Source organism: Pleurodeles waltl, chromosome 5 (genome assembly GCF_031143425.1).
Source record: "Pleurodeles waltl isolate 20211129_DDA chromosome 5, aPleWal1.hap1.20221129, whole genome shotgun sequence".
Taxonomy (NCBI): domain Eukaryota; kingdom Metazoa; phylum Chordata; class Amphibia; order Caudata; family Salamandridae; genus Pleurodeles; species Pleurodeles waltl.
In genome coordinates, this window is record NC_090444.1 from 910,218,287 (window position 1) to 910,230,351 (window position 12,065).

Sequence of the window (12,065 nt, forward strand, 5' to 3'; positions counted from 1 at the left end):
TAAAAGTAGGCCTCGCACAAGGCTTATTTGCCACGTCGAATTAGCACTGTTAAAACTGCACACCTAGACTGCAGGGGGCAGGCCTGAAGACATGCTTTGCATTATCACTTTATTGGTGGCACAATATGTGCTGTAGTCCACTAGTGACATTTACAGGCTCTGGGTACAAGTCTGTACCACATACCAGGGATGTATAGGTAAGTTAAATATTCCAATCAGGAGTGTAGCCAATTTTGACGTGTTTTAGGAGTCAGAGCACATGCACTGGGGTCTGGTTATCAGTTGCCCCAATGCAGAGTCAAAAAACCTGCAGCATCAGTTCAGAAAAAGTAAGCAGGGGGGGCATACAAAAAGGGGCATTTTTTCACAAGAGTTGTCTAGTGAAACCAGGGATGTGGAATTCCTATCGCCCGACGCCCAGGACATCTTGTTTGGGGTCAAGGGCAACAAGTTTTTATGTTTACTTTGTCCTTGGGACAAGTAGGCCCAACCCTCTGCAGCACAAACCCTTTGGCTGCCTGTTTACAGAGAGTGGAACTCTCTACAGTTGAGGTAATGTGTTTCCAAAAGATAATGCTGTTCGAACTTGTATTTATGGTTCATTATTTGAAAACCTTCATTATTAGGGTGAGTGCTGTAAATACATGTTTTAAGGTCACACTTCACTACTGACGTTGGTTCCAGTACAAATAAAAAAAACGTGTATACACATGTTTGAAAAGTTTAGGCTATGAGGCTAAGTATAATGCTCCCAGAATGCTCTCTGATTAGATGCAAATGAGGTGTCATTTAGTAAAATGTTTTGATGCATGCTATTTCCCAAAACTATTTCTAATGGAAAATCAGTGTAACCATTTTCAACACGATTATGGGAAGCATGAAAATAAACTCTGACAAAGCCAACTGATCTGACATTTTTATAAGTCTTTTGGTTTCATTAATGCGCGTCTTGTTTTGACATGGCTTTTGTAACACTTTATTGTTGTGGGAGCTACCAGGCCCTCAACATTGTAACAAACACTGGCAAAAAAAACAAAAACGTTTTTGAACTCTAAAAGCACATTTTGCCACCAGTGGCATAACAAAGGCCCCGCAGCCGCCCTCCAGGGGGCCCCTTCAGCACAGCACCTGCCCTGAGTGAGTCTGGAGAGGGGGCTCCTCCATGTTCTTTGCAAAGGGGCACCCTCCAGTTTCGTTACGTCACGGATTGCCACTGTAGTTCCTGACACTGAACAAAACTACTTTGTGTGCCAATATGCTCCTTGTGGAAGAGAAGAATGCGATCACTCACAGTAAAGCCAGCCGAAAGAGAGAGAAATAGAAGTTTAATAAAAACAAAATGTCTTTAACACCAGACCTAATTAGGGACCAAGACCCACATGTAGGTAGCTTTTTGCATGTCGCAAACAGCGACTTTCGCTGTTTGCGACGTGCAAAAAGCACATTGCGGTGCACAAACCCAGTTTTGCGATTCGGTAACCTGGTTACCGAATCGCAAAACGGGTTTGCGACTCGCAATTAGGAAGGGGTGTTCCCTTCCTAATTGCGACTCGTAGTGCAATGTAGGATTGTTTTGCAAACGCGGGCGCAAACCAATCGAAGTTTGCACCCATTTCAAATGGGTGCTAACACTTTCACAAAAGGGAAGGGGTCCCCCTGTGAACCCTTCCCCATTGTGAATGTCACTGTAAACATTTTTTCAGAGCAGGCAGTGGTCCGCAGGACCACTGCCTGCTCTGAAAAAATGAAACGAAAACGTTTAATTTTTCGTTTTTGTAATGCATCTCGTTTTCCTTTAAGGAAAACGGGCTGCATTCCAAAAAAAAAAAAAATGCTTTATTGAAAAGCAGTCACAGACATGGTGGTCTGCTGTCTCCATTCAGCCGCCATTCGCAAGGGGGTCGCAAATTGCGACCCACCTCATGATTATTCATGAGGTGTGCATTTGCGAAGCCCTTGCGAATCACAGATTGTGTCAGGGACACCATCCTACATTCGGATTTGCGACTCGCAATTTGCGGGTCGCAAATCTGAACCTACCTACATGTGGCCCCAAATTCTTAAAGAAAGTCACAAAAGTGCACCCATGGTATATGTCGTACCCCTATAAAATATTTGTGAACTGTATTTTAGCATGGGTAAATACGCATGTGTAGATTTGCTCATGTGAAAATCTATTGAGCATTTGCAAGTTCATTTTCCCTCCAGCCACTTTCTTCCCAACCCTGGAAGAAGTTCTAATTCTGCCATTGTCAGGAGTAAATGTCCAACCTTTCTTATTATGGGAAAATATTAGAGAGAAGCTGGTGAAGATCTTTAAAACATGCAGGTTAGTAGGTTTGCAGACTCAAAGGCATTCCAGCCCTGGAACTATTGCTTACTGCTTCCTCCAGCCCAAGTATGCAGATCTGCAGAAAGGTGGAAAAATAAGGAAATTGCTACAGTAGGGATTGAAACTGCAAGTATTCAAGCCCTACTATGGTAGTAGCCCTGGCATAATCAGAGAGGCTATTATCAGAGCTCTTACATAATGAGATTGCTGCCATAATTTGGCGCCACGCTACATGGCACCAAAGGGACAAGTAGATCTTTTTAAAGGACAAGTAGATTTGAGAAGCAACCTGTCCCGTGGACAAGTAGATATTTTAATAAATTCCACACCCCTGGAAACAAATGTGGAATGTGTCCACTTTTAGAATTAATTGGTGCACATTGTCGAGAGCATGCTACAATATCAGTCTGAATCTTGGAACAGAAAAGTTTTGATCCCACAAGATCTGCACTGTCAAAGAAGGCAGGAAAGGGAGTGACTGCATTGTCCCTCAAAGCCTGTTTCAGCCATCAGTGTTCTTATTTTTTCTCCATGAGATAGCAGTACCAGCAAGTGCACAGCGGCAAAACAGAAGTTCACTGGTTTTGAGATCTCCTGTAAAAGGGAGAGGTGGACTTTCCATGAAGGTCTTGTGCCAGGATTGTCTTTAATTACCTCAATGTGTGAAATGCATTCCATGATCATTGCTCTGAATGTATAAATGCTTTTGGCTGAAAATATTATGACCTTCGTGACATACCCAGCCTTGTGCAGTGAAAACTTCCACCCTCGTTTATACATGTACTTGCTCTTTACTCTTGTAATTATGTCAAAACCCTTGGCCTTCCCCCAAAAATTGATAGTTGAATTTTGGATAAAATAAGTTCTCTCCATGTAATTCCAAAATAATAACTTTCCAATACATGTACAGTAATCTCAAGAAATGCTGCACAGTGAATTCATGCAAAGCAATTACTTGCTCTGTGTGAATTGATAGTTGAGGATATAATATGTTCTCTCCTTGTAATTCCAAAACTATAACCATGTACAATAATCTCAAGAAATGCTGCATAGTGAATCCATGCAAAGCAATTGCCTGCTCTAAGTGAATTTATATTAAGTATACAAATGTTGCAGGATAAAAACTAAATATTTTCAGTTGCCCTATGTTTGGCCAAAGAGCCAAGCACTATGGGAATTTGACTAAACAGTGATTTAAATATTTTTAATGTTCTCCTCCCGCACTGTTTTTGTATTTGACCGGAGAAAATCTGCATTCATTGGAGCCATGTCGTGTAGAAGGTCCCAATCTACAAGTGGTATCTGTAAGGATGCTCTCTAACTCCTCTTTGAAGTTGAAGTGAAAAAACAAGAAGCCAACTCCTTGTTAAGTACAGGGTCACAGGGATTCATATGAGTCTTGGGCCTAACCTTCCTCATTTGAATACTAGAGATAAGTGTAGCCTGAGTGAGTATCTCAACGGTTTGTATTCCTGAGCCATATATGAACTTTGTGCTCAGTGGGAGACTTTAACCAGTAATATCCTAAACATTCCAAACATTCAGGTAAGGGTGGGCCTGCAGTTCTGTCTGAGCCTTAGCAATGTCATCTGCCTCAAATTGCCTCCCTACTTCTGGCATTTAATATTGGTGTCACAAAGCTAGACTCTACGATGAAATGAATGGTTCCACATCACTTTAGGTAGGCAAATTGGAGCTGGTGTGCCAAACCCTCATAGATGAGGACATATGTGAAGAAGCAGTTTGTTCTTCATAGTATTCTCACTGATGTTGGGCACCCATTGAAATTCAGTCTTCTCACTAACTCATAGCATACTCTGCAGTCTACACTGGTTGCCATCCATCCATGCTCTCAATATAAACTGCCCAGATAAAAAGACACCCTGCTGATCCAACGCTTTTTTTTGTGTCCTACGCTGTGGATTGTGGTCACACACACCCAACCAATGTTTTCAAACATTAAGTAATGATGTGATTAGAGAATTACTTTAATTGCCTGTTATCTCTCAGACACATCCCAGCACAATCTACTTAACCAGAAGTACACTATTATTGTTTTAATTTTTCTTCCATCAGATTATCCCATGTGGTTTTTGACATTATAATTGAAGCATATTTTGGTTAAATCTTGCATAAACTGCATTTAAATATACCTTAACATAACTACCAACATTGTTTATTGAGAGTGCAAGATTGCAAATGAAATTTGAGTTGTCCAGTGGTAGTAATGTTCTGCTTTCATATAGGATTTAGTCCCTAGCAGGGGTTTTGCGAGTGGGTGTATGTATGAATGTACAACCTGGGTGGTATCAGGTGTTTTGGTGTTGGTGCCATCTGAAAGATACTTAACAGACTATGAGTTTAGAGATCCTCTGCAGTATCCCAACTCTTAACATCTTAGATTTGCAGGTTTTTTGCCCTTTGGACAGCTGCCCCCCATGCAAGAGGCATTAAGGAATGAAGATCCTTAGCTTTACAAGAATTTACCCTCTCAAAAGAAAATATTTGAAAATGGAAATGTAGACAATTACCAGTCCATCAGTTTCAACATACAAGTATGTCGTCTTTGGAGATCAGGAGGGATCAGAGAAGAGGTACCATTGAAATGCATCATGAAATAACAATTGGGGATGAAAGATTTGAGTAGGAGAAGTGCAAAGATCTGAAGAGCAGTGAATTTGAAGAGGTTTACTGGCTTGGATTCTGGCATTGACGGTTTTGATTTTTTACTTATAAACAATGGCCTTTCAAAGTGATGTGAAATCTGCAGCTCTGTTCCCTTCAGCACGAAACCACCTCCTATTGATCCTTTTGATGCCTCGTATAATTTTTGGGCAGCATGTATTAAGTGTATTTGTAAAAATATTTCTCATTGTTCCTGTAGGTGAAGCCAAAATGTTAATTGATTCACAGAAACCAATTCAAGGGAAGAAAATGTCCTTCGTGAACGACCTTGTGTTAACCCAGGATGGAAGGAAAATTTACTTTACGGATTCCAGCAGTAAATGGCAAAGAAGAGACTATGTCTTACTGGTTATGGAAGGTACAGATGATGGACGGTGAGTATATCAAAACTCCCATCATTACTCTAAGGTTATAAAAAACAATGTAGTATGTGTGAATTGTAGATGCAAGTGTGGTGCATACTCCTGGCTTCTAGTGGTGAGCTCGAACCATTGCAAATTATTTTTCTTCAAGCAGGTTATTTGTGTTTTGAGGTCTTGGTAATTCCTGCTCTGGTAGTGAATGTGCATGGGAACCGACTCCATTGTTACACTGTTTTTCTGTGCCAGTGGGAAGGCTTTGCCTAGAAAGCCAAGACTCTCTGTCAAAGACACTCCTGAACCAGACACTCTTCCTCAGTTGGTGCCTCCAAGAGGCTTAAAGGCACTGCTCTTAGCTCTCATCCTCCCTTATGTCTTGGAATTCCCCTCAAGGGGTCTTCGTAGTCCTATTCAGATACAGGTAGCCGTAGCCTGTACTCTCCAGCACAGGACTTCGGTACCAGTCTGCCTGCACCCTATGGACGATCTTTGGGAAGACTACAGTGTGGACACCCTGGGGGGACCCTCGCCTTGATCATGTCCCTGTCAGGGTTTCCTACCAGACTCCACCACTGCATACTATGGTATCATCCAATGTACAGCCACCTACCACAAGGCGGACATGTATGTCGCCTCAGAGGGTAATGCTCTCCAAAACCTAGCATTCCCTTCAGGTTCTCCCTTTGTTATAAATGATGGTAAAATCTGCCTTGGAGGTAGGGAGCCCGTAAATTCCTGGGTGGTAATACCCAGGATTGAAAAGAAATGTATGTCTACACTTGCTGACCTGCCCCCATAACAGGGCTCAGTCCTCTGGCCTGCCTGGTTCGCTTCACCGGTTGAAAGAAAGCAGCAGCCCAGCCCACAGGCGATGCCCCACTCCTGATAAGAAGAGTAAGAGCATTGATGCAGCTAGCAAAAGAGTAGTACTCTGTTCTGTCATACGACAGGACTCAGTGGGAAGAGATGGAGGCTTTGCTTAAAAATCTACGTGACCTATACCGAAAGAGGTGAGGAGAAAATGTTGAGGAGGGGAAAGCCATATCTAGCACCACTATTTGGGGTGCATTGGGGGCCTGATTCACAAAGTTAAACATAAACTTTATTTAAGTTTGCACTTGTTGTAGTAACTTTATTACTGTTTTGGTATTCAATGAGTGTGATTTTACTAGTAGAATTTTTACAAGTAGTAAAATTACACTTCTAGTTTGTGAATACCAAAACAGTGTTAAAAGTTACTACTGCAAGTGTAAACTTACACAAAACTGTAAGTTAACCTTTGTGAATCAGGGCTTAGATTTGGCTAATAGAGCTGGTACAGAGGTGAACAACTCTGTAATCACCCTCCGCCACTCTTGGCTGCATGTCTCTGGCTCTAAAGCCAGTGGGCCGTCAGTATCTCACTAACCTGACCTTCGATGGAGAAAACCTGTTTGGTCCGCAGGTTTATGGGATGTTAGGAAAGATTAAGGAGGACACCAGGGTTGCTAAGACCATGGGTGTCCTTTAAGTTCTTTCAGCCAGGGGCTCCTTTTAGAAATAGCAGACAAGGGGAAGGTCCAAGGCTACTTCTCCCGACTCACAGCAGACATACTAAAACCAGTAACAGACCTACCACCAACAGGGAGGTTGGGGTTACGAATGGGCATCTTCAGGGGTAACAACTCCTAGGGTTGAGGCGGAGGTACTTACTCTAAGGGAAGCCTGTACCTCCAGGCATTGACTTTCCCCACATCCCCTGATCACACTTGTCGGGGTAGGCTCCAGTGCGCCTTCAACACCTGTTCAAAGATGTCTACTACCTGTACATCCCAAAAAAGTACACTCCCTTAGGCCAATCCTTGATTTCAGGTTTTGCAACAGATATATCCTCTCGGAACATATCCACATAGCCACCCGACAGGATGTCATTCCATACGGCAAGCGACTTCAGTTCCCATACTAGGCCCGAAGGATGCTTACTTTCACATCCCCATCCATCTAGCCCATCAATGCTGCCTACGCTCGGGACCACTGTAATTATGCGATTGTGCGGCCGTGGCGATTTTCGCATAATTATAGATTTGCTGCATTTGCCACTTAATCTTCCATCTTCTGCATAATCTGCAGACATTATCAAAAACAAAATGTTTGTTTCTAGTTCAAGTTCAAATGTTACTAAAAACGCAGCGACGTGTTGCTGTGCAGTAGAAGGCCCTTTGCAAAGCAGGATTTATCACCTTTCTGTTGCTTGTTGCTATATTTTGGTGCTAAAATAGTACTACTGAGTTGTAGCCAATGCCCGGACAGTATTACCAAGTTTAAAAATGACGAAATAATGAAGCAATACTATTACAAAATGTAGCGCATTAAGCTGCATAATGTGCCTTTTCTTGCCACATAATTTACTCAGCACTGTTGCATAATTTGGCCATCTCCTGCTGCATAATTCCAGTGGCCCTGCCTGTCCTTCATGATTAATGGTTAGAACTGTCAGTTCAAAGTGTTGTCCTTCTGTGGTAACGTGGCCTCAAGGGTCCCCACCAAATGTCTAGTAGTGGTAGCCACCCACATCAAAAAAGGGAGACTGGGGTCTTCGTTACTTAGACAAATGGCTTATCAAGAGTGCTAGCAGACAGGAATGTTTAGCACACACCAAGCTGCTATCTTCATGTTTCATGTGTTGGGTTTTACAGTCATCACCAACACTTTCCACATCCAGCTACTTAAGGTCCAACCCTTCCAGTGCCAGACCTCAGTACAGTCTCAGACAAAGCCTATTCAAACGAGCAAAGAGAGGTGTTTTCTAGTTTCCAGCATCTACTACCTTTTATTTTTCAGCCAAGCCATCCTCTCAGTTTGAACAGTGATACAGCTCCTAGGTATGATGGCCTCATGCATAGCCATATTCCATCATGCAAGACTTCATATGCATACGATCCAAAGGTGCCTCTCTACCCATTAGTCACAAGAGAGGGCAAATGAGAAGATCTAGTGTTGATAAGAGCCAGCACTCAACACTGTGCAGTGGTAGAACAGCAACAATCTGTTGCAGAGTAGGCCTTTCAGAAACTCAGTTCCGCAAGTGATCATTACCATGGATGCATCACTTACAGGGTGGGGTGGTGAACCTTAATGACAGGACAGTCCAGGGTCTGTGGCCTCCTCACCAAAAGGGTCTTCACATCAACCATCTGGAACTTTAACCATCCACCCAGTCCTGAAAGCTTTTGTCCAAAACCTTCCAGGTAAGTTGGTTTTGGTATTGACTGACAACATGACTGCCATGTTTTACATACAAAAGCCAGGCGAAACACACTCTTCAGTTGTCAGCACTTACTTATCGGATTTGGCACTTTGTAATTGACCACCAAGTGCATCTCCTAAAGGAGTGTCTCCCGAGGTACACAACAACTGTATGACCTGCTCAGCAGGACGCACTGATTCCACAAGTGGGAATTGCACCCACAAGTCCTAACCCAGAACATCAACCCTTTCGCGACTTGTGAAAATGCAAAATGCCTAAATTTCACCTCCCGGTTTCCTCACCCAGGACATCACAGGCTGTATGCTCCCTTATCGACTCCTCCATCGTAGTCGAGCCGACTTTCGGAGCCAAGATCCTCCGCATCAAAACGCTGCTCCACCTCCGCACTGAAAACTCAATTTTCGGACCTGAAACCCTCTGCATTGGAAACAGGCACTGAAAGCTTCAACACTGGAGCTGAATTCCTGCACTTTTCAGCAAACAAGCACACATTTCGGATCCTGTGGAACCTGTGCTTCAGCAGATGGTAGAGGAGATAGATTCCAGACAAAAAAATACACTTAGGGGGTCATTCTGACCCTGGCGGTCACCGACCGCCAGGGCCAACGACCGCGGAAGCACCGCCAACAGGCTGGCGGTGCTTCCTGGGCCATTCTGACCGCGGCGGTAAAGCCGCGGTCAGAAAAGGGGAACCGGCGGTTTCCCGCCGGTTTTCCCCTGGCCCAGGGAATCCACCATGGCGGCGCTGCTTGCAGCGCCGCCATGGGGATTCCGACCCCCTTCCCGCCATCCCGTTCCTGGCGTTTTCTACCGCCAGGAACAGGATGGCGGGAACGGGTGTCGTGGGGCCCCTGGGGGCATGGGCAGTGCAGGGGCCCCCTTACAGGGCCCCATGATGATTTTCTGTGTCTGCTTTGCAGACACTGAAAATCGCGACGGGTGCCACTGCACCCGTCGCACCCCAGCAACTCCGCCGGCTCCATTCGGAGCCGGCTTCATCGTTGCTGTGTCTTTCCCGCTGGGCCGGCGGGCGGCCTTTTGGCGGTCGCCCGCCGGACCAGCGGGAAAGTCAGAATGACCGCCGCGGTCATTTGACCGCGGTGCGGTCTTTTGGCGCCCGCCGCCCGCCGTGGTCAGAATGACCCCCCTAATGATGTATCTGGATACTGTTGTATCATTACAAGATCTTATACCGGAGCATAGCTAGCCAAAAGACAATTGCCCTTTGAAAAAGTTTTGGGGATCCCACCTCTACCAAAGCTTAGAAAGAAGGCAGACAAGGCCACCAGCTTGGTGCACCTCAGCCCACCACCCAAGCCTGCAGTGCAACATGCACTCACCACCGTCTTCACCTGTTACTTATGCACCATACTCTCCAGAGGGTTCATTTACTCTTACACAGGTGGGAAGAAGGAGACCAGTTCTCCTTCCCACCACAACACGACCTGGGGTAACTCCTTTGATGCAGAACCACCTGCCAATACAGACCTCAAACTGTATCTCGATAAATCCTCTTGCTCAGACGACACCACCACCTACCATGACCTTATTGGTAGAGCTGCTGCTTACCACAAAGTACAGCTACACACTGAACCTTTAGAGAATAATTTTTTGTGCAATACTTTTTCCTTCAGCCAACACTCTGTCCAATACCTGTCAATACTGAAACGCATGTTGAGACACACTCCAGACATCTTCAACGACCCTGTCATGTTGCATGTGATTTTCAACATTTTGTCAATTATTTTTCAAGTTTTCTTCTCCTGATGCATCGAGGATGTCATTGAGGAAGGCTGGGTTTAAGCCCTGTGGATCCCGTCATTGTGCGATGTTGATGGCAAATTCGCACCTTGTGTGTCTTTGGTTCGAGAGGCTCTACCTCAACCCAAATCCGTGCTCTGAGTGTTGGGCCATGGATCCGAAGGCTTTGAGAGAGTGGTCCCTGAAACTGATGGCAGCCCGTCACTCAACTCCACGCACGTCGAGGTCCCGGTCGAGAGGAAGGTCCCAGGAGCAGTTGCAGAGTCCTCCATCGCCTTTGTTGCATTCCAAGTCTTCTGGGCGATGGGATACGTCAAGGCACAAGAGGAAAAGTAAGAAGTTGAAGCGCAGTTCGACTTCTTAGAGGCAAATAAGACGAGAGAGTGTCGGCGCTTTAGGCCTTGTTCCAAGGAATATGTGGCTGGACCGACTCTGCAGTGCACCCTGCCCAACTTCAAGACTTATCTGAGGCCATGTGCCTCATTTTTGGTCAGCCTGGCTCCGCTGGAGCGCAGTCAGTCCCTGCATAGTCGGAATTGGCCCTTCAGGTTCTGCGGCTTCGACCTGGGTGCTAAGGGACACCCATGAATCTGGTTCTGGATTCGGACTGGCATTGGTTGTACCACCCAGACGTTCCCGATGCCCATCCTGACACTTCTGGCACCACCCACAGGTGGCGCCCTCCCCATTCTCACTGCTGGCTCCGACACAGAGCTGGATGGGCGTTGTCTGACGCCGGCAGGGCCTTCCCTCCTATGTCAGATCCTGAGCCCCTTTCTTATGGACTAAGTTATGATGAGGAATGGAAGGGATCACTGGATCCTTTAGAATACCAGCTTCAAGCCCCTATGGACTGGTGTACAGACTTGGATGAGGCCAGCAGACTTGATACTTCTCAGGGTACTGGAATGCTTTCTCCTACCAAGGCTATGGAGAAGGAGGCTTACTAGTCAATGGTGGTGAGAAGAGCAGCTAAGATCTTGGACCTTGAGTTGCCTTTCTGACAGAGGTGCTTCAGCCTGGGGTGTCCTCCTCTCAACCCATGCTCCCCTTTAATGAAGCCCTTACGGATGTCCTGCTTGGTAACTACCCTAAACACAGCACAGGGGCTCCTTTGAACAGGGTAATTGCCCGCCGCCATTGTCCCACTCTGGGGGACCCACTTGCCAGAGGGCGTTTCTTTCCGCACCCCTGGATAGGGAATCCAAAAGGTTGGATACACTTGGGAAAAATATATTTTCTTCCTTCAGCCTCGCATTACAGTCTGTGAACACTGCATGCCTTTTGGGCCGTTATTCTCACGTGCTGTCCGATATGGTTGCGCAAGTGCTGCCACAGGTCCAGGAGGAGGCCCGAACTGTGCTCTCTCAGGCATTTGCCAAAAGGAGAGACACAGCAAAGTTCCCTATCAGTTATGGACTGGACACAATTGGCTCACTGGGAAGAGCGGTTTTGTCAACATTGGCCTTGAGGCACCAGTTTTCCTTCCCACCACAACACGACCTGGGGTAACTCCTTTCATGCAGAACCACCTGCCAATACAGACCCCAATCTGTATCTCGCTAAACCCTCTCACTCAGACTACACCACCACCTACCATGACCTTATTGGTAGAGCTGACGACCTTTGGCTTTTCGGTTTACTTTGATGGACAAGCCTTTTGATTACACCCATCTCTTCG

At 45.6% G+C, this 12,065-nt stretch overlaps 1 protein-coding gene across 1 annotated transcript in view; it reads left to right on the forward strand.

Annotated features, from left to right (window-relative positions):
- APMAP (adipocyte plasma membrane associated protein) overlaps positions 1-12,065 on the forward strand; it is a 215,981-nt gene that overhangs the window by 126,999 nt on the left and 76,917 nt on the right. Inside the window, exon 6 of the mRNA XM_069235039.1 lies at positions 5,217-5,391. Within this exon, the coding sequence (XP_069091140.1) occupies positions 5,217-5,391 (175 nt within the window). The remainder of the gene's footprint in view (positions 1-5,216; positions 5,392-12,065) is intronic.